This window comes from Nematocida ausubeli (assembly GCF_000738915.1).
Source record: "Nematocida ausubeli strain ERTm6 chromosome Unknown supercont2.2, whole genome shotgun sequence".
Classification (NCBI taxonomy): domain Eukaryota; kingdom Fungi; phylum Microsporidia; genus Nematocida; species Nematocida ausubeli.
In genome coordinates, this window is record NW_026515635.1 from 454,082 (window position 1) to 478,246 (window position 24,165).

General features: G+C 38.1%; 21 protein-coding genes and 1 non-coding gene across 22 annotated transcripts; 7 read left to right on the forward strand and 15 right to left on the reverse strand.

The window, feature by feature from the left end:
- Positions 1 to 40: 40 nt before the first annotated feature.
- NESG_00847 (50S ribosomal protein L34e) lies at positions 41 to 364 on the reverse strand (the record flags this gene model as incomplete). The annotated part of the gene is made up of 1 exon (XM_053048489.1): positions 41 to 364. One exon carries the CDS (start codon positions 362 to 364, stop codon positions 41 to 43), a length of 324 nt encoding a protein of 107 aa, XP_052905249.1.
- A 582-nt stretch (positions 365 to 946) lies between these two features.
- On the forward strand, positions 947 to 1,261 carry NESG_00848 (uncharacterized protein; the record flags this gene model as incomplete). The annotated part of the gene is made up of 1 exon (XM_053048490.1): positions 947 to 1,261. The coding sequence occupies one exon, from the start codon at positions 947 to 949 to the stop codon at positions 1,259 to 1,261; it is 315 nt and encodes a 104-aa protein (XP_052905250.1).
- Positions 1,262 to 1,517: 256 nt separating this feature from the next.
- Positions 1,518 to 1,589, forward strand: NESG_00849. The gene has a single exon. It is a non-coding gene; the product is annotated as a tRNA-Glu (tRNA).
- Positions 1,590 to 1,619: 30 nt separating this feature from the next.
- NESG_00850 (uncharacterized protein) lies at positions 1,620 to 2,084 on the forward strand (the record flags this gene model as incomplete). Its single annotated transcript, XM_053048491.1, has 1 exon — positions 1,620 to 2,084. One exon carries the CDS (start codon positions 1,620 to 1,622, stop codon positions 2,082 to 2,084), a length of 465 nt encoding a protein of 154 aa, XP_052905251.1.
- Positions 2,085 to 2,465: 381 nt separating this feature from the next.
- Positions 2,466 to 2,906, reverse strand: NESG_00851 (uncharacterized protein; the record flags this gene model as incomplete). Its single annotated transcript, XM_053048492.1, has 1 exon — positions 2,466 to 2,906. One exon carries the CDS (start codon positions 2,904 to 2,906, stop codon positions 2,466 to 2,468), a length of 441 nt encoding a protein of 146 aa, XP_052905252.1.
- A 241-nt stretch (positions 2,907 to 3,147) lies between these two features.
- On the reverse strand, positions 3,148 to 3,462 carry NESG_00852 (60S ribosomal protein L44; the record flags this gene model as incomplete). The annotated part of the gene is made up of 1 exon (XM_053048493.1): positions 3,148 to 3,462. One exon carries the CDS (start codon positions 3,460 to 3,462, stop codon positions 3,148 to 3,150), a length of 315 nt encoding a protein of 104 aa, XP_052905253.1.
- An 82-nt stretch (positions 3,463 to 3,544) lies between these two features.
- NESG_00853 (dimethyladenosine transferase) lies at positions 3,545 to 4,435 on the reverse strand (the record flags this gene model as incomplete). Its single annotated transcript, XM_053048494.1, has 1 exon — positions 3,545 to 4,435. The coding sequence occupies one exon, from the start codon at positions 4,433 to 4,435 to the stop codon at positions 3,545 to 3,547; it is 891 nt and encodes a 296-aa protein (XP_052905254.1).
- Positions 4,436 to 5,319: 884 nt separating this feature from the next.
- On the forward strand, positions 5,320 to 6,969 carry NESG_00854 (uncharacterized protein; the record flags this gene model as incomplete). Its single annotated transcript, XM_053048495.1, has 1 exon — positions 5,320 to 6,969. One exon carries the CDS (start codon positions 5,320 to 5,322, stop codon positions 6,967 to 6,969), a length of 1,650 nt encoding a protein of 549 aa, XP_052905255.1.
- Positions 6,970 to 7,070: 101 nt separating this feature from the next.
- On the reverse strand, positions 7,071 to 7,679 carry NESG_00855 (50S ribosomal protein L13e; the record flags this gene model as incomplete). Its single annotated transcript, XM_053048496.1, has 1 exon — positions 7,071 to 7,679. One exon carries the CDS (start codon positions 7,677 to 7,679, stop codon positions 7,071 to 7,073), a length of 609 nt encoding a protein of 202 aa, XP_052905256.1.
- Positions 7,680 to 7,895: 216 nt separating this feature from the next.
- On the forward strand, positions 7,896 to 8,327 carry NESG_00856 (30S ribosomal protein S9; the record flags this gene model as incomplete). Its single annotated transcript, XM_053048497.1, has 1 exon — positions 7,896 to 8,327. The coding sequence occupies one exon, from the start codon at positions 7,896 to 7,898 to the stop codon at positions 8,325 to 8,327; it is 432 nt and encodes a 143-aa protein (XP_052905257.1).
- A 64-nt stretch (positions 8,328 to 8,391) lies between these two features.
- Positions 8,392 to 8,904, forward strand: NESG_00857 (uncharacterized protein; the record flags this gene model as incomplete). The annotated part of the gene is made up of 1 exon (XM_053048498.1): positions 8,392 to 8,904. The coding sequence occupies one exon, from the start codon at positions 8,392 to 8,394 to the stop codon at positions 8,902 to 8,904; it is 513 nt and encodes a 170-aa protein (XP_052905258.1).
- Positions 8,905 to 9,017: 113 nt separating this feature from the next.
- On the reverse strand, positions 9,018 to 9,407 carry NESG_00858 (ATP synthase (F/14-kDa) subunit; the record flags this gene model as incomplete). The annotated part of the gene is made up of 1 exon (XM_053048499.1): positions 9,018 to 9,407. The coding sequence occupies one exon, from the start codon at positions 9,405 to 9,407 to the stop codon at positions 9,018 to 9,020; it is 390 nt and encodes a 129-aa protein (XP_052905259.1).
- A 60-nt stretch (positions 9,408 to 9,467) lies between these two features.
- NESG_00859 (uncharacterized protein) lies at positions 9,468 to 9,731 on the reverse strand (the record flags this gene model as incomplete). The annotated part of the gene is made up of 1 exon (XM_053048500.1): positions 9,468 to 9,731. One exon carries the CDS (start codon positions 9,729 to 9,731, stop codon positions 9,468 to 9,470), a length of 264 nt encoding a protein of 87 aa, XP_052905260.1.
- A 1,233-nt stretch (positions 9,732 to 10,964) lies between these two features.
- On the reverse strand, positions 10,965 to 13,661 carry NESG_00860 (uncharacterized protein; the record flags this gene model as incomplete). The annotated part of the gene is made up of 1 exon (XM_053048501.1): positions 10,965 to 13,661. One exon carries the CDS (start codon positions 13,659 to 13,661, stop codon positions 10,965 to 10,967), a length of 2,697 nt encoding a protein of 898 aa, XP_052905261.1.
- A 608-nt stretch (positions 13,662 to 14,269) lies between these two features.
- NESG_00861 (uncharacterized protein) lies at positions 14,270 to 17,311 on the reverse strand (the record flags this gene model as incomplete). The annotated part of the gene is made up of 1 exon (XM_053048502.1): positions 14,270 to 17,311. One exon carries the CDS (start codon positions 17,309 to 17,311, stop codon positions 14,270 to 14,272), a length of 3,042 nt encoding a protein of 1,013 aa, XP_052905262.1.
- A 772-nt stretch (positions 17,312 to 18,083) lies between these two features.
- NESG_00862 (uncharacterized protein) lies at positions 18,084 to 18,410 on the forward strand (the record flags this gene model as incomplete). The annotated part of the gene is made up of 1 exon (XM_053048503.1): positions 18,084 to 18,410. The coding sequence occupies one exon, from the start codon at positions 18,084 to 18,086 to the stop codon at positions 18,408 to 18,410; it is 327 nt and encodes a 108-aa protein (XP_052905263.1).
- Positions 18,411 to 18,470: 60 nt separating this feature from the next.
- NESG_00863 (uncharacterized protein) lies at positions 18,471 to 19,121 on the reverse strand (the record flags this gene model as incomplete). Its single annotated transcript, XM_053048504.1, has 1 exon — positions 18,471 to 19,121. One exon carries the CDS (start codon positions 19,119 to 19,121, stop codon positions 18,471 to 18,473), a length of 651 nt encoding a protein of 216 aa, XP_052905264.1.
- Positions 19,122 to 19,601: 480 nt separating this feature from the next.
- NESG_00864 (uncharacterized protein) lies at positions 19,602 to 21,182 on the reverse strand (the record flags this gene model as incomplete). The annotated part of the gene is made up of 1 exon (XM_053048505.1): positions 19,602 to 21,182. The coding sequence occupies one exon, from the start codon at positions 21,180 to 21,182 to the stop codon at positions 19,602 to 19,604; it is 1,581 nt and encodes a 526-aa protein (XP_052905265.1).
- A 57-nt stretch (positions 21,183 to 21,239) lies between these two features.
- NESG_00865 (uncharacterized protein) lies at positions 21,240 to 21,638 on the reverse strand (the record flags this gene model as incomplete). Its single annotated transcript, XM_053048506.1, has 1 exon — positions 21,240 to 21,638. One exon carries the CDS (start codon positions 21,636 to 21,638, stop codon positions 21,240 to 21,242), a length of 399 nt encoding a protein of 132 aa, XP_052905266.1.
- NESG_00866 (uncharacterized protein) lies at positions 21,583 to 21,735 on the reverse strand (the record flags this gene model as incomplete). The annotated part of the gene is made up of 1 exon (XM_053048507.1): positions 21,583 to 21,735. The coding sequence occupies one exon, from the start codon at positions 21,733 to 21,735 to the stop codon at positions 21,583 to 21,585; it is 153 nt and encodes a 50-aa protein (XP_052905267.1).
- NESG_00867 (uncharacterized protein) lies at positions 21,732 to 22,187 on the reverse strand (the record flags this gene model as incomplete). The annotated part of the gene is made up of 1 exon (XM_053048508.1): positions 21,732 to 22,187. One exon carries the CDS (start codon positions 22,185 to 22,187, stop codon positions 21,732 to 21,734), a length of 456 nt encoding a protein of 151 aa, XP_052905268.1.
- A 930-nt stretch (positions 22,188 to 23,117) lies between these two features.
- NESG_00868 (uncharacterized protein) lies at positions 23,118 to 23,987 on the reverse strand (the record flags this gene model as incomplete). The annotated part of the gene is made up of 1 exon (XM_053048509.1): positions 23,118 to 23,987. The coding sequence occupies one exon, from the start codon at positions 23,985 to 23,987 to the stop codon at positions 23,118 to 23,120; it is 870 nt and encodes a 289-aa protein (XP_052905269.1).
- Between the last annotated feature and the right edge of the window lie 178 nt (positions 23,988 to 24,165).

Here is a 24,165-nt window from a genome sequence, read left to right on the forward strand (position 1 = left end):
AAAGGTGAAAACACTCATGGTTTTAAAGAGTAGAATAATTTTATTGGGTCATTTCTTTGATTTGTTTCTCTTCGGCTGTCAAGAAGTTCTTGAGGATTCTTTTCTCTACGCACACTCCGCAAACTGTTCCACCGTATGCTCTGTTAATTGTTCTCTGGGACTTTGGAAGCCTTGCAAATGCTGCTGGTCTAAGAGTTGGGATTCCCTCAAGCTTCTTCTTGCAGTCACCGCACTTCTGTGGGCTACCTGTTTTCTTCTGTTTTTTGAAGTACAACTTTCCAGTCTCCTTGTCCTTTGCGAAGACCATGACGTTGCTTGGTGTAATGTATGGATTGTATCCTGCTCTAACTACTCTTTGTGCCATTGACAAGGCATAAAAAAATAAAAATAAATCCACCAAGAGACACACCAGTGCTTTCTAAAAATAGTTTCAAGAGCATGCATGTGCAGAGAGGGAAAACAAGCGCACTGCAAAGTATAACTCAAATTGCAGCAAAGCCTGGCACGCATGCAGATTGTGCTTGAAATATTGCAAAAACAGAATAAGTGGCATTTTGCAGAGGCAGATATATGCATCTAGAAAACCAACGAATATTGCATATGTGGATAGAAATGGCATGCGTTAGAAAGAAAAGCCTAGTATATAGTTAGGATGCGTTCTCATTATACAACAATATAAAGTATTACGCACAAATCAAAAAGATATTTCATAAGTAGAATGTGCACTCAGTAATGCATGCTGCAGTTCTCTAGCAGAAACATGCTCTGAATATATTGATCACTAGTGCATGCTCTGCACATGCTGTTTTATATAGGTTTTCGGGCTATATCTTGCAGAGTTTATCTGTGCATATGCATATAACCATAAATATTAACTCTGCATGATTTTATTCCCTACACACATACCATAGAAGAAAACATTTATGTGTTTATTTCTGTATTTTTTATGCGGGAAATCCTCCAAGCCTCTGAAACAAACCCAGAAACAAAAAAACAGATAGAATCCTTGCTGGAACTATTTAATATGAAGCTATCAAGTAACACAAATACAAACTATGCCATGCTTCTTTTCATCAACAACCTGTACTACAAAACAGTTGGAAACATAAAGGACATCCAAAAACAGTCCGACGAGAACATACACCGGCTGTACAAGTACAATAAGCTCAAGGATACAGCACAGGAAATTCTTGGAAAACTTGCAGAGCTAAAGGGAGTAACCAATAAAAAGATTGCACAGGAGTATGATGCGCCTGAATAGATGTTCTCCAGCCATAAGCATGCTTGAATAAACTCTACACATATTTAATTGCTTCTGTTCGTGTATCTTGGAGTACTGTCTGCCTCTCTCTATAGTGCACAACTTGCGTATTTATTCAGTCGCCGGTTGGTGTGCTTACCATTTCGATCCACTTAGTATTTATTTTTCAGTACAGGAGTGCACTGCTAGAAGGACTCTGCCAATAGAAGTCCGTTATGGCCAGCATCACAGCGCACTGATATGGCTTGTTAATGTATCCGCTTTGGTCCAGTGGCTAGGATTTCGCCCTCTCACGGCGACGGCCGGGGTTCGATTCCCTGAAGCGGAATTATTTTTATGTTTCCAATCTTTTTTTCCCATGCTTACATACAGGGAGTTTACGGCCTTAGACCTTCTTGACATGAGCTTGCCAAACTTGGATGAGCACACGTACTCTTTTACCCCTGACTTCTACTTCAGGTATCTGCACGGGCACGCCAAGTACTGCCTCTCTGTTTTCTCGGATAGCGCGAACATTGGGTACATTATTGGCAACTCCGGTGTTTACAAGGACACGAAAATGCTGTACTCGCATGTGACAGCGCTGAGCATAGCGCAGGAGTTCCGAAGGCATGGGATTGGGAGAAGGCTTTTGAAGCTCTACGAGATGAACGCAAAGCGGGATAGGTCCGAGTTCATAGACCTGTTTGTAAAAGAGTCCAACAAAGTTGCAATTGACTTCTATATGAAGTGCGGTTATATAATTCACGAGCGCATAATAGATTACTACAGTAACCCGACAGAGGATGCATTTGACATGCGGCAGTACACACCAGAGCACTAAGGCTCACTAATACGAAAAAATTAAGAACTATCATGTCCTTTAATCATACCACTTTGTCTGCGTTATTTTCATACTATACAGAAACTAGTAATTTAGTGCGAGTGGTTCTTCTATAGAAAAGTATAGTTATTCTTATGCTTACATTTTTATGGGGTTCTCTTAGAGTTATCAGCAATTTTTATGTGCGCCTGCAATGCTATGAAGAGCATCCTAGCATAGCATTGGTTATTTTGTGTTTTGTGCGCGCTCTGCTTATAGTGCAGCTGAAAATTAATAAATGCTCTATTTAGAATGCTTTAGTTGAATTCTGTATTTATTCTTGCATTTTGTGTCTCTGCACTATTTTTGAGTCTAAAGCAGTTATGTTTTCACAGATGCTGCTTACAACAGTGGGGTTATTGCAGATATAATATTTGGGTTTAGAAATGCTGCGTATGTTCTCTCTATGTCAGACAGCTGCTTGGTCACCTCGTCTGCTAATGTGTGGCTATCCTTTTCCACCTCCACCCGCACAATATACTTACTGCTTAGCACTGTAAATAGCTTATACAGAATAGAGAGACCAATCAGCCCAACCATTGAGCAGTGCGGAATTGTGGGAATTACCACCACATGCACGTATTCGCCCGTGCTTGTTGTTCTAATGGAAACTCTGTCTAGAGAGACCACTCTTAGTTCCTCCAGCGTGTAGCTGTGCTCTGGATCTCGGATGTTTCGAATGATCTGAAATATGCTTTTTTCATTAACGTCCACTTCCCCATTGTTCCATACTATTTCATACTCTGGGCTGGTCTCTGTGCACACGTCTGGTGTCTCGTTCATGCGCATAAAATTATTTATGCATGATATATCCATGCAAAGGGAAGCATACGCTCAAACATTTCAGAAATCGTGCACGTTTGGCACATAATATAAAAAGGCATGGCCACTCTACACAGCGCATGCATAAATAATATCCTGCTGTAAATCTCCATATTACCGCACTGTTGACTTTCTGTAAATAGCAGCTAGATGTATGTCTCAAGATATAACCCGAATTTATTTAACGAAATGCCATAAGACTTTAGTAGTTCAATGCCTCACCCTTTGCCTTCTTCTGTGCTCCAATTTCTACGTGCTTTGCTCTCTTGAATACTTTGCACTGCTTTCTCTTGCACTTTGAGCACTCCATCTTCAAGACAACCTTCTTTGTGGTCTTTGCCTTTCTTCTTAAAATGGGCTTTGTCTGACCTCCAAATCCTCTCTGCTTTCGTGCGTATCTACGGGCACCCTGTGCTGTAGGTCTTTCCTTGCTCTTTTTGTATAGCGATACTTTGTGTACCTCGTGTGCATTGCACTTCTGGCAATGTGTTTTTCTTGTCTTTGGGTAGTTTACCATGCAGGGCTACAAAAATAAAATTAATTTCTGGGTTTCCGTAAAATTTCAGTTTTAACTTCTGGGCACATGCAGGCCACCCGGCCTATGCAGTAAAGGAGATACCAGCTTCTTTAAATTTAATAAGAAGGAACAGAAAGTCCTCGACAATCATTTTTGCTGCTCTTTCTTTCTCCAGCTTACTTTCCTCCAGCACTTTGTTTAGCACTTCCTCCTCCTGAGGTGTTATTTTGGTCTTTTCTTCTATAACTGTTTCGTTGTTTGTGTCCTCTTCTTCGGGAATGTCTGCTATTTTATCTCTGTTCTGGAAGAGAAGGTTCTTTATGGTACTCTGCCGGAATATTGATCCAATTGTTTTGTTCTTTCGGCTGAAGCAGATCCTTAGCATTCCATCAAACTCGTTTAGGTCTATGTCCAGCTTGTTTCTCCGCGGCTCTATGCGCACGATGCTTGACTCTACCTTGGGGGGCGGCCTAAAGTTCTTTCTTGAGACTTTCATGACATGCGTCACTGTTGCTCGGATCTGCACAGAGACTGAGAGTCTGCAATAGTTGCTTGTTCCTGCTGTGGCACAGAGTCTGTCAGCAAACTCCTTCTGGAACATCAGCACGCATGCCCTAAACGGATAGTTCAACAGCTTGAACACAAGCGGACTGCTTATTTGGTATGGTGTGTTCGACACGCACAGATCAAAGTATGGGTACTCCACTTCGATTGCATCATCTATTAGCAGCTGCAGCTTGGTCTTTCTGCTGCCCACTCTTTTTATCAAATCAGATGCAATCTTTCTGTCCTTCTCTATGGCAACCACTCGCTTGCACTTGTCCAAGAGCTTTAGTGTCAGATTTCCAGTTCCCGGGCCTATCTCCAAAACCGTGTCGGTTGGCTTAATCTTTGCTCTATCTATCATTGTTGTCACAATTCCTGGGTTCTTTAGAATGTGCTGTCCAAACGTCTTCTTAAACCGTCCATCCATTTTGCAAATTCTTCTAATATTTTCTCATTTTATTCTTTGCAACTGTAGGCACTTTTTGCTGATTTTATGCATTGCCCATAGGTGGTGTTTCTCCCCCTCGCTTTTCTTTATGAAGGCTTCCTACTAGCGAACCTCCTTCTTATTTGATCAAATCACTTCCCTTTGAGCTGACTTTCCACGCTAAGCGAGCCACTCTATCTGCTCACCCATGCATAGAATGCACTCTTATGTAAGCATACTTCTTATATCTACACTCTATTTTTCTATACACGCTGCCTTGCATATGCATTCCCTGCATAGTTACTATTTTCCAGAACAGACCCATCTCTAAGTAAGCTTCTAACCCACACCCTTACTTAGCACATTTTATGCAGCTTTTTTTGCAGAAATTCTCAATACGGATTTTCTTCTATCCAACCAGCATATTATATGTTTAAGATTCTTTTTTTAACCTATTGTAGATATGCATTCAGTAACACTAGCAATATCTGTCCTTCAGATAGAAGCAGGAATAGGGAAAATGTTTGTTGAGATTATTAAAATATATCTATAAAAATAGCATACATTCACTGCACAATGCATTTACATCTATACAGAGCACGTTAAAAATAGCGCTTTGCGTTCATGGTCTATGCACAGAGAGCCATGCTTTATGACCCTTGCGATATTCAAAAATAAGCTAACTGACTTAGAAGACTGCGGTATTCATGTGATTAGCATATGTTTGGTCGTAATATTCAGGCAACCTAGCGTATGCTCCTTTTGTTTTCTTTTTTCTTATTTATATGTACTTCTTATATTATGATGTTTGACTATACCTTGTGTACGCGCAAGCATTCTATATTAATTTATACATTATTTATTTATTTTGTAAATTAACACTAATGGACACGAATGGATATGATACAACTGGGCTTTCCTCTTCTTTGCTAGCTGTTGGCTTACTTATTCCAAGTATTACAGTTGTCTACTTTGCATCTGGAACACAAAAAACAAAGACCAGCTGTAAATGCAATCAATGCCTTGGTATGAAGAAGAAATACCGATTCAACAAGTACAGGTGGCTTTTGTATGGTTTGGTGCTTCTGCTTGCGGTGCCTGTATATAATATACTATGCAACCAGTATGGGAAAAACACAGACAACAACCCGTATACTCTTCTGAATGTTTCTCAAAATGCAACACATAAAGAGATAGAGGCAGCATACCGCAAGACTGTGAGAAAGGCCAAGTTTACAAAGATGGACAGAACTGCACAAAAGAAGCTTGTGCAGCGGATACTTAAGGCAAAGGATCTTCTTTTGGATGAAAAGGCAAGAGAGCGTTGGGATGCCTTTGGAGATGCGCCTGTGGTAAACAACCACACAATAGCCATACCTTCCTGGGTCATGAGCAAGTACAATCCGATTATTCTTATCTTTTTGTATGTGCTTGTGCTTGGTGTTCTGCTTCCCAAGTGTGTCTCATACATGTGGATGTATTCTTTTGAATACTCCTCAAGCGGGATTCTATACAGAAGTACTGAGTCGCTGTACAGCGCTCTAAAACACATTTCAGTTGAGGATGTCATTGGCCTTCTCGCCCTACTGAGCAAGTACACAGTAGAGATATCGCAGTACAGCGAGAAAACGCCCAAAAAGAACATAGATAAACTAAGAGAAACCATCAAGGACAAGTGTGGATTCACTCTTCCTCTGGACACAAATGTATTTATTCTATGCGTGTCCATGCTTCTTTTAAGAGATCCAGAAGTTCTTTCCTTAATTGATGCGCAGGATATAGAGTGCCTGCAGAACTCGCTGGTTCTATCCTCGAATGCAATAAGAAAACTTGCGTCGGCTTTCAAAAGCAGCTCTCTCTATGGCATTGCAATGGACTTGGAAAGAAGTGTTGTGCAAAGTGTTCCGGACCCCATATACTACCAAATGCAGGCAGGGCTTCCTTTCAGCGATGTGTTTATTGCACAGTACCAGAACAAAAAAATCGATGAAAACACTGCAGTTGACCGCAAGATGTTTAAGATAAATATTACTGGAATTGATGTATATAATATGTTTGATGGCCTAGTCAAGGATGGAATGTATGTGACCGGCTCCGTTGATACAATAGTGAAAATACACATAGACAGAGATGGGTTGAATTCGTATACGCGTCCTACTATTGTAAAAAATGAAAGCAAGGCCAGTGACTCTGGAGACCTGGATGATTTAGAGCAGAACTATGAGGACCAGTACCCGTCTTCATTAGAAAAGCACCCCATAAAGGTGCAAGGAACCAGCTCTGAGGCAGTGCATGCACCAATGTATTTTGATGACCTTCCATATACGTGGGAATGCATCTTAGAAGTAAACAATGAGGTGGTCCTGGCGTCCTATTCATTTACACCATGCCAGAAAGGAACGGATGTATTCTTCAAAGTCCCTGCACTGGCTAGCTTTATTTCCACAAGAAAGGCAGAGATTGAGGTAAAGCTTATTTGCGGGAAATACTTCAATAGAGACACCGCGAAAAAGATATCAGTTCTAATTAAATAAATTCTTATCTTTATTTCTTATTTCCACTGAATATTTAAGAAGCCCTCACATGAGTCTTCTACTCTTCAGCTGGCCATAAAAGTGCGAACTGAACCAATTTTTTATTTCATAGCTTCCTGTCTGTGCTTTGGGTTAAGTGGCTTCAGAAGGCCGTGCTTCTCTTTCCATGACTTCATTCTGATTGTCTCTTCTCTTAGCTTGAACATCTCGTCGCATGCTGCCACCTCGGACTTGACCTCAGACAGAGGCATAGACTGGATAACAATCTTCTTCTTTTCTATTGGCATAATAGTAGACTTGTGCTGTACTGCGCCTGCCTCAAGTGCCTCCTTCTTTGTTTCATAGACAGTGATCTTTGATAGATACTCCTTGATTCTCTCTACGTTTAAGTTAAGGGACTCAACTGATCTGGTGTATCTCTGCATGTTGACAGATATTCCTAGCTGTCTTGCCTGCTTTACGTCTAATCCGGCCTGCATAACCTCAACAATAGAAAATCCTCTTCCAAGTCTCTGGTTGATGTTGTATCTTCTGCTGTTTGCTCTTACAATGGGTCTAAGTAGCTCTACGTTCATTGGAGCGATCTTCTGTGCCTTCTCCTTTCTCAGCTGGCTTCTAAGCTTCTTCTGGATTGGCTGGTGGAACCATGTCTTGTATTTCAGAGAAGTCTTTTTGTAGTGTCCGGTGGTTAATGCGTTATTATGCTTCATATCCCTGTACAAAGAATTAAAAAAAAGTATTTAAATACTTTCTCAGAGGAAGGAAATTTGTCCAAACATGCGAAACTTGGAAGAATCTGCAGAAAACGGAGCATGCACACGGCACAACACTTGCACTGCGGTAGACAAGCTGTATACACGCCTATTAAAGCCAACCCGTTCACTTGTGTGAAAATGATAAATATTTTAATTTTTTACTCCCCTTGTATGAGTATTCAGAGCATAACAGCAAAAGGAGCCAAAAAGACAGCCGTAGCCGTTAGCACATGTAAAAACACTGGGAAATTTGAGATAGTGGTCAACAAGAGGCCATTGCACCTATTCAGCCCAAAGATGATCCTGTCAAAGGTTATGGAGCTGTTCACCATTCTAGATAAAAAGTACTACGAAGGCCTCTCTTTCAATGTAGAAGTTCGAGGAGGAGGAGATGTAACCAAGCTGTATGCTGTCAGACAAGCACTTGCAAAGTCACTAATTGCATACTACGGTAAGTATGTTGACGAACAGCTCAGAGCAGATATCAAGGATGTTATCACCAAGTACGACAGATACATGGTTGTAGCCGACTCTAGAAGAAAGGAGCCAAAGAAGGCCGGAGGACCGGGAGCCCGTGCAAGATACCAGAAGTCTTTCCGATGAGGTGGAATAAAGAACGCTCTATTACTTTTATATTATAAACATTCTAAATTATTTTGCAGCGAGCATGGAGCGGACTGATAGGCTTTTAAGAGAGCTGCATGCAAAAGACGAGATTATTTCAGAGCTGAAGAAGAATGGCAGGCAGGAGAGAGACCATGTGAGAGACCTCTACAAGAAAGTGGACGACCTCCAGGAGGAGAATGGCCGGCTGAAGGAGATCCTTCGAAGCACAAAAAGAAATCTTGCTGTACATGAAAGAAAGGCAAAAAGTGCAGAAAGAAGAGGGCTTGTCCAGACACGAAAGATCCTTGGCCTTACCAAGGAGCCTCACACTGCCCTTATTAACCGGGTTCTTACACTGGAGTGGATTGTAAGAGAGCTAGGCACCCAGCTTAATTTCCCTGTGAATGAAATTATTTCTCTCTCAGAAATATGCATGGAGAACGACCCGCTCTTGAGAAATGTCCTGCAGAAGAATGAGGAAGATATCAATAGCAATGATTTAATCGATTATTTAGATAAAAATGGCGTAAATAGCATACTGGGCATAGAAATTGATCGCTCTCTTCTAGATTAGCTTATTGTGCATAGGCTGTCTTGGTTGTATTAATAAACATGCTTAGGTCGTATGTTGTTTGCCCTTAAGCTGTGCAGTCTTACAGAATATCATGGCGTGTTCTATACTTGGATTTATTTTGTATTTGCCACTGAGAGCTCCTTTAGCCTCTTCATTAATTTTATTTCAGTTATACTTGGTGCAGTGTTTTTGGAAGGAATCTCCATTATCAATGGAAACATCTCTTTTCTTTTTGAAATCTCTTCCTTCAAGACATCTGCAGCCTTTCTTCCGAGAAATATAATTGCTATTTCTTTTCTTTCTATGAATATACTGTATTTAGATATTACCTCAGCAGGCTCAGTATTTTCAGACACCACATGAAAATAGTTAAACACCCCATGTACGGACTGGCATGCCCACTCAGATCCATTGATTCCTGTGAGGCTAAATCCACTAATTGTTGCCTCATCTGCTAGAAAGGCAATTTTGGTACGAGAGGAGAGCCCAGTATTGTGTGTCATTTAAAAATTTAAATATAATTAAATTTAAATTGCTGCTGCCTTTAAATGTGTATTCTATAGCTATTTCTTATTAGTCCGCCTTGCACTGGCTGCTCTTTTTTTAAGCAGGTATAGGTATTTAGTGTATGTGCTTGTTGCTGGCTCCTCTTCTTTCTCTTCAAGAATTGTGTATACACTCTGTATGCTTTTTGTTGTTATGGAGCTCACTGCTTTGCAGTTATTTTTCGTATTTGGCACAAATAATATGCCATTGTTGTGTTTGTACACCTCTAGCTTTGTATTGTCTATTGTGATGGTCTCTTTAGTATAAAGATCCTCTTTCATACCTTTCTCCATTTAAATTATTTTACACTCAAAATATTTAATGGAGTGTGGCCTCTTTACTGTTTCTTTGTGCCCTGCGATGGATTTAATGTATTTTTTGCAAAGCAGCATCAGTTTGTTCCATACCTTATATAACAAGAAGTATTAGAAGAGTTTCTTTTCATACATTTTTGTTCTCAAATTGTATTTTCTACTGTCTTTTTAATTTATAACTTAGTATTTAAATCCGCACAATACTAAACAAATATTATTCTTTCTTATTTAAGAAATTTTAAATATGTGGAAACCAAATTAGCATATGAAGAATACAAAATAGAGAAAACCCATAAAAACCTATATATTTAATGGCGCTACTCATTATAAAGAAACACTTAATAGAAATGCAATGCTGTAAGCTGGTTTTCCTTAGAAATATTAAACCAGTTTGCGAATTGTCTCATCGCCTCATTTATTATCTTTTCTCTGTATATAAACTCCATCTATCATTGCCATACGGATCTATGTGTAAGTTCCAAAAGCTAACTATTAATCACATCGATCAATAATTAATTATTTGACTATATATAAATAAAGCTAAGAGTATAAGCCATAAAATAGCTTTATATAAACGAAAAGAGCTTCTCGTAGCGTGCTGGCCTGCCATCACCTAAATAATCCAAAAGCCAATATGCATATCTATTACTTACTCAATGCAGAAGCTCTCTTTACTCTCCAGCATAAAACTCAAGATTAGCTCTATAGCATAATAGAAGATGAAGTGAGTTTTATAATAAAGAACAAAATAATAAATTATAACGGTTTAACAGTGTAATTCTACTATTTGAAAAAGCTCAATTGTGTTCAGTAAAGTGCTATTCATATATACATGCTGGTTTATTATGATAATTCGGCTCTCACAAGTATAATACAGAAGCACTCTGATTTCTGACTCTACAGACCCATTTGAAGATCTTCATGCGTTTGAAGAGTGGAAATGCCCCTATATATTCATCCACGCATTGTCTCCTCTACAGGAAGATGGTTCTTTAAATATGTGCGTTTTTGCGATTTTCCAAGATCTTTCCATAATAAAAGTAAATCAACACCACTTTATAAAAAATGTATACGTGAAGAATTATTTAAATAAAATTATTTAAAAATAATTTAAAGAGAAGTCTTTATTGTAAATGAGCAGAAAAACCTCTCTGTCTAGAAAAGCGACTGTGCGCTTCAAAGAGTAATAGGATTTATACTTCACTTGAAAGAAGGATTATATACGCCTTTAAAAAAGTTAATAACCAAGAAAAACTTATCAAGGTCATTATCATCTTCGCATATATGGTCTTTCATAGCATTCAGATTTTCAACCACCTGGTGGAATACAAAAAAATCATCAACATAAAGATTAAATCTACTTGGAAAGAGCTTAATCTCTTGGATGGCATTTATATTCGCCTTAATCAACTTTAGATCCGGGGTTTCCTCAAGACAGAGATAGAAAACCCACACGAGGTGTACAATGTTTAGTACCTCATCGCCTCCATTGTATTTTTCGACTAGGATGCTTTTAATCTCATTAGCACACTCCATAGTTCCATTTTTAAATATATGTTTGCAAATCCTTCTATTAATTAAAGGGTCTAATAATGGATTTAAAGTTGTCTTAGTTTGAGTATAGAGGTTGTCTATGCAGAACTTAATCCATCTTACGAAAACATCCATATTACAATCGAATGCATAATCAATGAAGAAACTGGCGTTTGAATTAATACATATAAGCTTATATCTTTCCTCTGAAAATTTTATATTCGGGTAGTTAAGATTACTGCCGTTTTTAGTATGCAGATCTGCAAAAACAATTGATGGAATCATATAGACTTGAGCATTCCAATTATTTAGCTCTATGCTTCCTATTATGTTGGAGGTAAAGCGAACAATAGGATGATCAGGAGATAGCTTTTGGTTCGTGGCGTGCATAATAGAATAGTTAAATAACTCCTTCTTGTATTTTAAGCCATTAATTTTTTTCACTAATAGTAGTCTATTAATGTCTTCAAACTTGTTCTCTGCAGTTTTGCGCACCTGCTGCCTCATAAACTCCTCACTCTTCTTGGGTCTGTCAATCTTTCGTATTTCATATCTCATATATGTAGAAAACAAGTTTTCAACAAATGTAGACCCATTGTTACAAATGCCTGCTATTTTAGTCATTTTTTCTATTCGGTCATCCTTTTTTTTCATAATAATTGGCTTCATGTCAATGGTACTATGGGCAGGGTCGATGCCTATGACTATCGTATTTTGAATGGAGCTATGCTCAAATGTTATAGTAATATCGCCAGATAGATCATATCTTTCATCATTATAGTTATCACTTGTAAACTCAGAAAACTCGACTTGAATATTTTCTGTTTTTGATAGCCTTTTTAATAGCACCTCTGTGTATTCTTTAATAGCATCACATAAGTCTTTCTCTAGTTTCCCATGTTTATCATTTAAACTCTGAGAAAACCCAAGTATTTTCTTCTTTTCTTCCTTTGGAGCATTTATCACTTCAGCAATAACCATGAGCATGTTTATAAGACCGCAGTCTAGCTCGTTTCTTTCCTTGCAGTATGCAATGCTAGGCTCGTCTAGGTCTGCAACAACTCTGCACCACTCCTTCTGCAACTTAGCCTTTGTTGTGTCAAATGGCTGGTTCTCTGGAGCGAAGAATTCTTCAAGCTCTTCAGAAATATTTTCCATATGGTCTGTCCGATAAATTCCCTTTGCTGGATCATATGCCAGACAGCAGAAGAGAGAGAGAATCATGCAATCCACACAGTTGCTGTAGTCTTTCAACCGATCAGTAGAAAACAACTTGTCTTTCCGGTTGTACAGAGGAAGCGATCTGTATGCAGGGACCTGTGTGCTATCTGCAAATGGGAAGACTCGGTACGCATTTAAAGTCTCTTGAGTCTTCTTCATTAAAGCTGCGCAGTCTGTTCCTGTTACAGTTCCAGCAGGCATGAATAGTCTATCATATACAGAGTCATCTTTGCTGGGTGCTTCTGTCTTTGGTGCATACTTCTCTGTCATAGTGTGCACAGTCTGAATAAATTCAGTTGCACAGTCTGCACTGTCAATAAACCCGAATATGTATGACTGGATCAGGAACTTTGGACTGTCCAAGAACTTTCCTGCCACAACCTCCTCTTGTGAGCACTTGTCCACCATCATGCTAAGTACTTCCTGATTGGTTGCATACTCCTTGAAAAAGTTGATCATTTGTTTAACTTTCTTTTGTTGGAAGTTTTCTTCTTTTTCTGATTCTTTATTGAACCATGGGATTACCATGCTCACTTCAAAGTATATTTTGTCTTTTTTATCTGTTTCATAGACCTTCAGTACCTTGTTGCTGACATCAATGGGAATGATCACTCCCTCTGAGAAAAGCAGCAGCATGGCTAGAATTTTTAAAGAGTGCTCCTCTGTTGTTTTTGCTCGCAGAAATTGAACAAAGGACTGGTTCCCTCGTGTTTCAATTGTTATGTCTCCAGTGGGCGATGGAAACAGCTCAATCAGATGCTTGTGGTACTGCTCAGCGTATTTATCCATTTTATTCTCTGGTAGTGCTTCGTATGCTTCGTCCTTTTGTTCTTCTCTAGTGTATATATAGAGATTTTCTAGATTAAATATGTCTGTATTCACTTTTAATTCGTAATCTGTATTGATCTGTGGGGAGAAGAATCTTTTGTTGTACATGCACTCCATCTTCTGGTAGATGTACCCCCGGAGGAAGTTAAGAGGTCCATCCGGATTTATCACTACTTGAGAAGAATCCGTTGCAATTTCAAACTGCAGAGTAGTCTCTACTTCGCTTATTGATAAATCTGCTCTATGAGTGCTCATCAGTAGAACACTGATTAAAGCAACTGCCTTCATCCAAATAACGTAAGAATGCGTTTTCATTAAATAAAATAAATCATTTTCGATATATAATAACGGATAAATTTAGGGGGTTTGTAAGTCGTTTCTATTGGTTGTTCAGGATCTATATGTTGATCAATATATTTCACTTAAAATTACCCAATATAACGTACATATGAAAAGTCTAGTATATATGTGCGGCCAAGTTTCCCCTCTTGAGATATTATATCTGATCATACTAAATTTGGATATATTTATTTCTTGCCATCTATTTGTAAATCTCTAGCCTACCATAGATCAGTATTATAGTTCAAACAACCTAATATCGCAGATGGACTGTGGCGCAGAGGCCAAGTACAGCCCCATATAACATGTTGGCCTACAGCCAAAATGGAGAAGACAATGACTAGGCTCACTTTATATTACAAACATGAAAGAGGATTTCATGTCCACATAGCAGAGAAAACCAAGAGGACATAGAAAATTTCACTTAAGAGATTTGCTAAAAGTTGTTTTCACACAACAACAATGGATTAAAACAGCTTAAACATACAAGAGACAAATGTGTACACTATTCTCCATACAAAAATATTCTTAATTGGAATAGAAAACATATACTCATTGTTGCAGGTTTCTGGTATGCTATTAATCTATGATAGAAGCTTTTTTCGGATTTCCAGAAGATGCTTTTCTTTTGCTATTCTATCTTCAAAAATCTTCCGAATAGCCAAGAATTTATCATTGCTTTTTCTAATAAACTGGATGCATAGGTGTCTTTTCATATGTGTGAGAGTATATAGTGAATTTGCAGAATATTGTAGATAGTGATCCACTCCAGTATCTATCTTATTATTCTGGAACTCAACTGAATCATAGCAGCCTTTGATAACTATCGCATATACGGGGGCTTCGTGACATGCTATACTCATCCATATAAGCCAAAAAAGATTGGCATTTTGAACATCCTCGCCAGGTATGCATTTTACTCCTGCTTTTGCTCTCGCCTTTGCTCTTGCATCTTTAGCAATATTTTCAAGATCATTGAGATATTTAATGGTTTTACCCCCTATAGTAAGACAAGCAAGCATACGTTGTTTCACATGCAATGGTGCAAGCTCCAATAAATGAAATAAACAGTGTATAATTGGGTACTCACCTATATTTAGATAGATGCTTAGGCATTTCAGAATTCCCTCTACCGACTCTAGGTGTGCTAAGTAATCCAGAAGCTTGATCACAGTGTATTCATCAAGCTTGTAGTGTTTAGATATTTGACTGCTAATACATATATTTGGATATAAATTTTCATAATTCGCTGCATAGAAAAGAATTGAAAGAAGCTCCTTCTGAAGAGCTTCTGTATGGGGTATTATACTTCCTATAATGTTAGAAACCATGCGAATACTCGGTGTGTTATTGAACAGAGTATTCTTCAGATCATTCATTAAAGCACATATGGCTATGTTCTTTTTATAATCGTATTGATATATGGGCCCAATCATAAAAAATCTTTCTAACCCATGGTGGGTGCCTTTTGTAATTTGTCTGGCCTCATGGGAGAGTGTTTTTATTAGCATATCATCCTCGCAGTTAAAGACTCTGAGCTGGTATTGTATATAGTTTGCAAGTGCCAACTCAGCCATATTTCTGCGGCTAGAGAGGTTTTTGGCTATGTAAGTAAATAATTCGTATGTAAAGCTAGACATTCGGTTTCTCTTTGAATTAGGATAAAAAACATACATAGTATCCTCTCTTATGTTCAACTCTAGTGATTCTTCTAGTCCATCTTGTATGTAGCTCAAAGTAAGGTCTCCAAATAGCTCAGTTTGATCCGTCTGTACTATTAGTTCATCCATACCAACAAAGTTTACTTTTATATCCAGATTTGGGCGTACAGTGGGGGTGCTTTCTGAGTATATCTCACTAGATCTAGAGCCATTCTTACCGTATCCAGAGATTTTTATAAAAAGATCCTCCATTTGTCTGGATACTTTGCTGTATATACTTTTAAGATTTTTCTTTTCTCTTGCCATTTCTCTTAAACGCATAAGATCATGTTTTACCAAGGGATACATTCCTGATAATACACAAATTGCAGTAAACATGTTCAAAAGGCCTGGCTTGAGATTAGTTCTATTTTCATCAGTATACTCTACCATGCCCTCTAAAAGATTAGAAACAACGCCATTCCACTCATGTAAAACTTTACCTTTTATAGTGGCATGTGGAGTTGGGTGGTTAGTAAAGAATTTTTTCAATGCATTGGATGCACTGCGTGGAAGGTGTGTTAAAACATATTCTGAGTTCTCAGGGTGATACATAAAGCATTCAAATAGATAAAGAATAGCGGTGTTCATTGTTATCAAAGTGGGTTTTTGATGGGGTCTTTTTATGCCCTCCATTATTATATGCTCTAGATCCCAGTTTCCATATGTGGTACTCGGATACAATATATTTGGATTATTTTCAAAGATCTTAAAAGAAATAAACTTGGTCTTAGAAGACCTTTTGATATTTTCAATTATGCTCAGAACCTGGCTAATAGATTTATCTAACGAAAACTGCGAATTATATGAAACAAAGAGGCTTTTAAAGACAATATGTGCTAATGGCATAATTATGGGAGGTTTTGAATCAGTCCTATTTTCTGAGTCTATTTTACTTTCTGGCTCTGTTTTATGAACAGTTTTTTTAATGGTTTTGAATAGAATACTGAAAGGCTTTTTAAGAAATGATGCATGGCTCTTGGGTTTGCATGTGATGATCCTTTTTATCTCATCAGCTTCTTGCTTTTCTTCATACACCATCTGCTCATGCAATAGAGTATGCACTGACTTAATAAGAAATGCCATTTCCGGCGGGGTTTTAATAAACTCATATATGTATGTCTGTATAAGAAATTTTGGGCTATTCATAAACATTCCAGTCTTAAAGGCTTCCCATGTTTTAGGATATGAAAATGGGCCTTTGTCATGCAAGAGTGGATTGTTTCTGTTTTTTATGAAAAATCGGATAATAGTCTCTGCATGGCTCTTGCGAAACGTTTTTTTCCCATATGTGGTAGAACTAAACGATCTCTCAACTATTGGATACATTTTAATGATAAAGTGTGCACTGGCTTTATCTCTGTTGCTTCTGTACAAAATAAGCTCTGAGTAATTACTGCATGATTGGAACTCCAGTGGTATGTCTACTCCTTCAGAAATCAACAGCAGCGAGGCCAGCAGATGGTACACAACTTTTTTATCCTGTATATTTAAAAGAAAAATAGTGAAGCCTTTGCTGTAGGGCGAATTAATACTTAATTTATGCAATGTGGATGGGAACATTTTAATAAGAGTGTTGTGGTAGTCTTCTAAATAGCATTCTATTTCATTATTGGCATCGGGTAAATGTGCTTTGTCATCAAGATAATTTCGTTTATATAGATGTTTTATGTTGCCTATGCGTGGCTTAACACCTTTCAAGCTATAGAAAATGTTTATCTCAGGGGAAAAGAATCGCTTGTTATGCATGCAGCCGCTTTGATGGAGAAGATATGTATAGTACTGGCTCAATGCTCCCATTGGGTTAATTTTTACATACCCAAGCCTATCATCTTTAATTAGTAGGTCTTTTAAGCTACTTAGATTAGAAAAGCTTAGTGCAGCACTCACTTGGTAGAGAATTAGCAGAAAACATAGAATGTTCATATGCAAACAAAGCTCTTTTCTCTCTATAGTATGCAAAACATCACTATTTCTTCAATGTTTGTTTAGTAACTGTTTGTATGTAAAATCATTATTATTATGTCTTCTTGGCTTTTTCTCTCTTGAAGGCATGAAATCCTCTTTCAAGCTTGTAATGTAAAATGATGCTGGTTATTACCTTGTCTAATTTGGCTGAAGGACAAGACGCTACGTAGAGATTTGCTTGTATATGCATTTCTACTTCAGTGATTAGACAGTGAGGGACTTCTATGCCGCATTGCATATGCATTATCAGTTTGTCTGTATGGCCATAATACTAATATACAGCTGACTAGAAGAAAGTGTTAATGCATGTTTATAGAGTGGGTTAGCGAGGTTCTATATAAGGTAAATAGACAAGACACTCTATTTGCTTATATAAGCATGTTTATATCAAAGAAAATTGCATGAAAAGGAATGTATTTTCAGTGTATTCTAGCTACAGTAGGATATAACCATTGCTGTTCTACTGCAAAAGACATTCTTTATTTGAACACCATAGACCAAGTATTTAGGCTAGTTCTCTATGCTGCACTCAAAGAAAGCATGCACAGGAAAATTGCAGGCAGCCCAGAAAGCATTTTAAAATATGCATATTGCAGAAGCATGTAGAGATATTTGAGTTATATAAAAGCATGGGGCAGCGTACCTATGCTCTGTGAATTTGAATCGAAAGAAGAGTGCGTCCGTTGTATTTTGCAAAATATTTAGTTTTACTTTTTTAGCCCCAGACAAAATGAGTAGAAAAGCAAAGACGAATGTTTCAACAGTTGCATCACAGCTGCCACTAGTTATCAAAACAGGAAAATATCATGTAGGATTTAGACAAACCATGAGCTCATTAATAAACGAGACCGGCAAGTACATCATTCTTACAAAGAACTACCCAGAAGTCAAGAAAATGCAGATAGAGTACTATGCAAAGCTTGGAGGAAATGTGCCAGTCTACATGTTTGACGGATCTAACAGGGATCTAGCAAACCTGTGCGGAGCACACTTTAGAATGGGAGTTATGACCATTTTAGACGAAGGGGAAGCTGACCTTGCTCAGTGCGACGAATAAAAGTATTATGGGCTCTGTTAAATTTTTCTTTATTCATATACAGCCATGCAATAGGCCTTGTTAGTGCATTGCAATTGTAATGTCCTTATTGGATACATGCGTGTACAGATACATGCCCCAGTATGAGATAAAATACAGCATAAAGAAAAGGTTGCATGCAGTAATAAGCAGATCCAGTATTTTTTTCGATCTTTTAAAAGACACTTCCTGGAAGAGTAAAAGAAAGTGAAGCAGCGACAGAACAAAAAGAACCACAGGATATAGCATGGCAATATTGGTGTATGGCTGTGCATCTGTTAGAAACAGTGAGAGGTACCCGGCAAACAGAAGAATCATTGCATGGATGTATGCATAGTCAGGCACAACCATATTTATAATGAATATTAGGCTGTATGGAGAGTATACGTGCAGGGCTACGAACCCAAGCAGAGACCATTTGGAAAGAGTGAAGTATATGGCTATTACGCATGCATTGCCCGTGTCATACTCTCCTATAACATTAGAGGCCCGAATAAATATTATGTATGCTACGTATAGGATGGCCAAATATGCTGCAGCGACTGAAGGGTCAGTGAATAGACTTTTTATAATAAGGCAGGCAATGGCAGAGAGTGGTATGGCCAGTAGAACAGGAGATGATCTGTACCGTAGTTTTAGAATCCTGTTGGTGTTGGTTCTTCTGGCGGCTGTAAACACCTCAAATGGCGTCATCTCATATTATTATCCTAATATTAAATTAATAGAATTTGCGCAATCAAGGGTCTAGACATGTGAAAGTTTGTCGCGCTTTCTTTGAGAGAGAATTATAGACAAAAAAGCCTTCTAAGTCTACATATATGCATAGAGACATATTAAAATGATTTCTATGTATACCATGGCTTTAAACTAGGTCCTGCCAATATCACAACATATTTATATTACAGGTATTTTATTTAAACTGCCTGATTATCTTTCTGTAGTTGGTAAAAATTTATCTTGCGTATGGATTGGACAACCTGTCTATTTATAGAAAATATAAATCTTAATATAACCTTTTTAAATGACAGTGCATAAAGTGTGTCTACTTATATTTTAGCATGTGCATATGAAAGGTATATAGCCATGTAATGGATGCTATAGTAGCTGTAGTAGTGTAGCGCTCTAAATGTAAGAATATAGCTTTTTCTTAATTTCCTTTAATTATTCATTATCTTATAACTGCGCTTTCTCTGCTACAATGTGTCTTCCATACAGATGGACATGCCTTAGTTTTTTGAGAAGAATGTTTGCAGCTTCGCTTGACTGCATCTCAACAAAGCAGAATCCTCTATGAGTTCCGTCCGACTTCACTGGCATTCTTAATGTGTACTCCTTTCCTATCAAGCCAGTTATCAGTTCTGAGAGCTCCGATCTTCCTGCCTGGAATGGCACATTCTTCAGTATAATTTTAAGCATGTGCGGGTTATCTGCCTCGCGCTTGAGCTCGCTGTCTGCTGACTTCAGGCTGGAGACAGGAGGCAGGCCTGCCATCTCCCGGGCATATCTCTCTTTTGTCACCTTCAAATACTCTATGTAGATGGGCTGGTCCCGCACGCGAGTAAAGTTGTTTGCCTTAAGCTCTGTTGCTGCGTCAGATTTAGTGGTGTACTCTAAAATAAGAAGAGTTTTTGATGGAGAGAAGACTGCTCGGATGTACTTTTTAAAGTACTCTCGAATCTCGCCCTCCTTTATTCCGTATGGTATGTTCTTGATCAATATTGACTTCTTTGAGACAAACATGCACACGCAGGGTTTTTTACTGCACACGCATTCCTCAGATATTCCTTCATCTTTCAGGAAAAGACGTGTTCTTTCAATTAATTCGCTCTCCAGCAGTGCTATTCGACCACCCAATCCAATTCCTCTGTCTTTAAGAATGTCTTGTTTAGAAACCTTCTTCTCCTTGGATGCAACACCAAGAATCGCAGAAAAGTTGAAAAAGACTGGATTGTATCGTCCATGTGATACATTGCTTTTGTTTTTGTCGGTTACTTCCTCAACAGGTTTTCCCCTGCTAGGAAGTATTTTAATGTTCTTTCCTTGGAACATAATTGTTTCGCCTACAAGCTTATACGCGTCTTTGGGAAATGTGAATGTGACTATTGCAAAGCCTGTGTTTAGTGTTTGCCCTTCACCCCAAGTGTCCTCTCTTTCTTTATACTTCATAAATACCTCAGAAATCATTCCATACTCTTGGAATGCCTTCTCCACCTCTTCTTCTGTCGCTGTGTATGGTATGCCGTTAACAAAAATCTCGCCAGTCTCAAGCACCTTTTCCTTGTTTTTTGTCAGTGCATTTTGCCTGTACCGGTCAACCATTGTCTCAAGTGTCTCCTTTTTCTCTTCTTTTTTTCCGCTTGCTGGGTCCTCTTCATCTGCAGTTGTAGACCACGAGTTCTCCTTTTTTGCCTGGAGCAGTTTAAGAATTTCTTTCATCTCCTCCACCTCAAGCCCATCACTCAGTGTTTTTCTGTGCTTTGCAGGCCTTTCTTCTTGGTCTCGCTTCTCAAGAGCCTCCTTGCTCACACTCTTTGCAACAATAAGCCTCTTTCCATTATAGTAAGATTTGTTGTAATGACGGATGCTGGCTGCTGCCTCTTCTTCTGTTTTGTACCCAATAAACGCAACACCTCTGCTCTCTCCCTGTATTGTGTTTAAAAGACGCACGTCTGTTGGGACCCCCTTTGCCGAAAAGTGCTCCTTTATGTTTTGCTTTGTTGCCGTTAACGATAAGTTTTTCACTATAATCCGCATTTAAAACTTTTACAAAAATACTTCTATTATATGCTCTTTCCCGAACTTTATTTATTCTTACTCAGTCAGACCCATGTTTCCAAATAAAACATCTCTTCCTTCAGTGTTCTCTCCGAAGTCCTCAATTGAAGCAATTGCGCACTTGGCATCCTTTACGATGTTTCCAGTCTCGTCTGTTTTGCAGATTCCGACGTATCTGGCGAGCTCAGCGTGTGTGCCTATCTTTAGAACTGGCACATCGTACTGCTTGACTAACCCATCAATAATGGCAACCATCTTCTTCTCGTTAATCTCCCTTGACATAAGGATGAGCTTAGATCGGCCTCCTATTAAAGACTTGGTTACCTGTCTGAACCCTTTAATGAGTCCTCCTACTTTTAAACTCGAGATGCACATGCTTTCAGATGCCTGTGTGATGTCCATTGTATTCTCTCCCTGCTGTAAGTTCATTGCCATTTTCTATACTGGGGTAGGAAAAAATAAAATTTATATGGCCTGCCTCTGCTCTGCAGTAAACCGGCTTTACATAAAACATTATTCTCTTTTCATTCATAGCGCCTTCTTCTTCTGTTCCTCGCTTCTAAATACATTGATTGCTATTTTAATATTCCGCGGGGTTTTTATTGAGCACAGACTTAGCTTTTGGTTATGAAAGAATATGTTTAGCAGCTTCAGCTGCTCAGTGAGCGAGTTTGTCACTTTGGAGGATCTTCTAAGAAGACGCACATAGACATACCCGAGCAGTAAAATGGCACCAAGTATCCTCAAATACACTCTGAATATAAGATCTGTTAAATAGATGGAGTCCTTACTATACAGATCCCACAGAATATTATACATCTGTCTGTTAATGTATAGTGTGTATGCACACACCATAATCATCAACATAACAAAATATGTAAATCTTCTCTTTGTCTCATGGATGTATTTATTCTTGAGCTGCTTTTCAAATATAAGGATGTCCTTGATTGGGTTCAGAGGCCTGTCTACTCTAACTTCCTCCATTGCCTAAGATGAAAAGCACGAAAATTTTCTTAAAATTAATGAGATCAGATATGCTGCAGGCTTTATAAAAGAGACCGCATAGGATAATTGTTGCCACCTACCTGGTTATACTGATTTTCTTGGTTTTTTATCATCTTTTTCCGTTATATAATTGTATTTACAGATGTTTTCACATAAAACCCGGGAGATTACTCTATCTCTGCAGAGTTCTCTGCCTAATGCAAGCATGCAATAAACTAGAGCGCGTGTAAACTTGCTATGTCTCTTAGCATATTACATTTATCAGAAAATATACATAAAGAAATATCTAGATACAAAATCGCATCCTTACTACGAATACAATATGACAATGTAAACATAGATATACGCATGGTTCTATTTTTCTATATTAGCACACTTTTCCTGCACACTGAAATTCATCACTAAAGCTCTTTTCTAGGTATGTATTAGTAGTACCTATGCGGTTTAAGAATGTAGTAATAATACTTTCTGCACATTAAGTCCTCTTTACACTTATAGAAATTATTTGGCATTCATATATACTCCTTTTACTAGCAGTCTATGCAGGGCTTCTCTCAAACTTAAAGCAGCAAAGTACACTGAGGAATTAGCAGTTCTTAAATACTTTTGTGTACAGAACTAGTATGCGCATCACATATACTTGTCTGATGTGCAGGACCAGAAAAATATACAATGCATGACAGCACTTATAAATCTGCAATTTATAGATAACTTATATACAAGCTCAATAATTGTTCTGGCAGTCTATCAAACAGATTGGAGCACATAATATTTGTTTATTGTAAGAGATCTCTATCCTAGTCTTCATCTTGAAAAAATGAATATGCGCACTCCCATACTACTATACTATGATATTTCACCCACCTACAAAAAAGCATCTAGGATGAAAATCTAAATTGAGCATTCGTGTTATACACTGCAATACTGAGAAATCATTAGGTCTTTCTCTTTAAACTTGCTGACTAAATATTCTGCATTTTTTACATCCTGCGTAATACTCTCCCTCTCTACAATTATTTTGAATATTCCTGGGACTCTTTGAGAAACACAGCTTAGGAAAGAAGGAGGCTCCTCTCTCCTTCCATTCACTAAATACACCATTGTCACATTAAGAATGGCAGAAAACGGAGGACTAGGCAAACTATTCACGCACAAATTATATCCTTTAGTTCTTGGATACAAAACATTTCTAAGTGTGGAAAGGCCTTTTTTCTGTGTGTACTCTGCAGACTCCTTTTGCTTGGACTGTGTAAAGCGGGTTCCTTCCGGATAGATAACTAATGAAATGCCAGAGGACTGCTTTGTGCACCACTTCTTGATTCTTTCGCAGTCAATGCTCCATGCTCTTTTAATAAACAGATAGTCTGAAAGGTACATTCCCCATCCAATAACGGGTATCCACCTTAGCTCGCTCTTGCATATAAACCTAGGGTTCATCTGGAATCTTTTAGATATCATAGCAAGTAATGTCCCATCAAATGCACATATGTGGTTACTTATTATCAAAAGAGACTCTTGTCTGTCTTCTAATTTATTTCTCTGCTTTTCATTTATGTACTGAACCTCAATTGCATTTTTATTCCCTATCCGTAGAAGAAAGAGACATGCACTTGCAAAATGTCTATTGTACCAGTCCATTACCCAAACCATTGACTTTCTGTTGATTATTACCATAGGAAATGTAATAATCTGTAGAAGCAGAAGCAGGAATATGCAGGCAATAAGATAGAGCGACATGACCATCTTGCACAAAGTAAATATAAACCCAAATCTATTCATTGCACTCAATAAAAAGTAAAAGCAAAGAATAAAATATATTCTGGCTAGAACAAAAATCACTGCTGAAAATCATACTAGTGCACACCAAGCACAAATTGTGTGATGATTTTATAAACATCAATTATAGGTCATATCTGCTGGATTTATCAGATCTGCTGTGACTAGAAATGTAAAACAC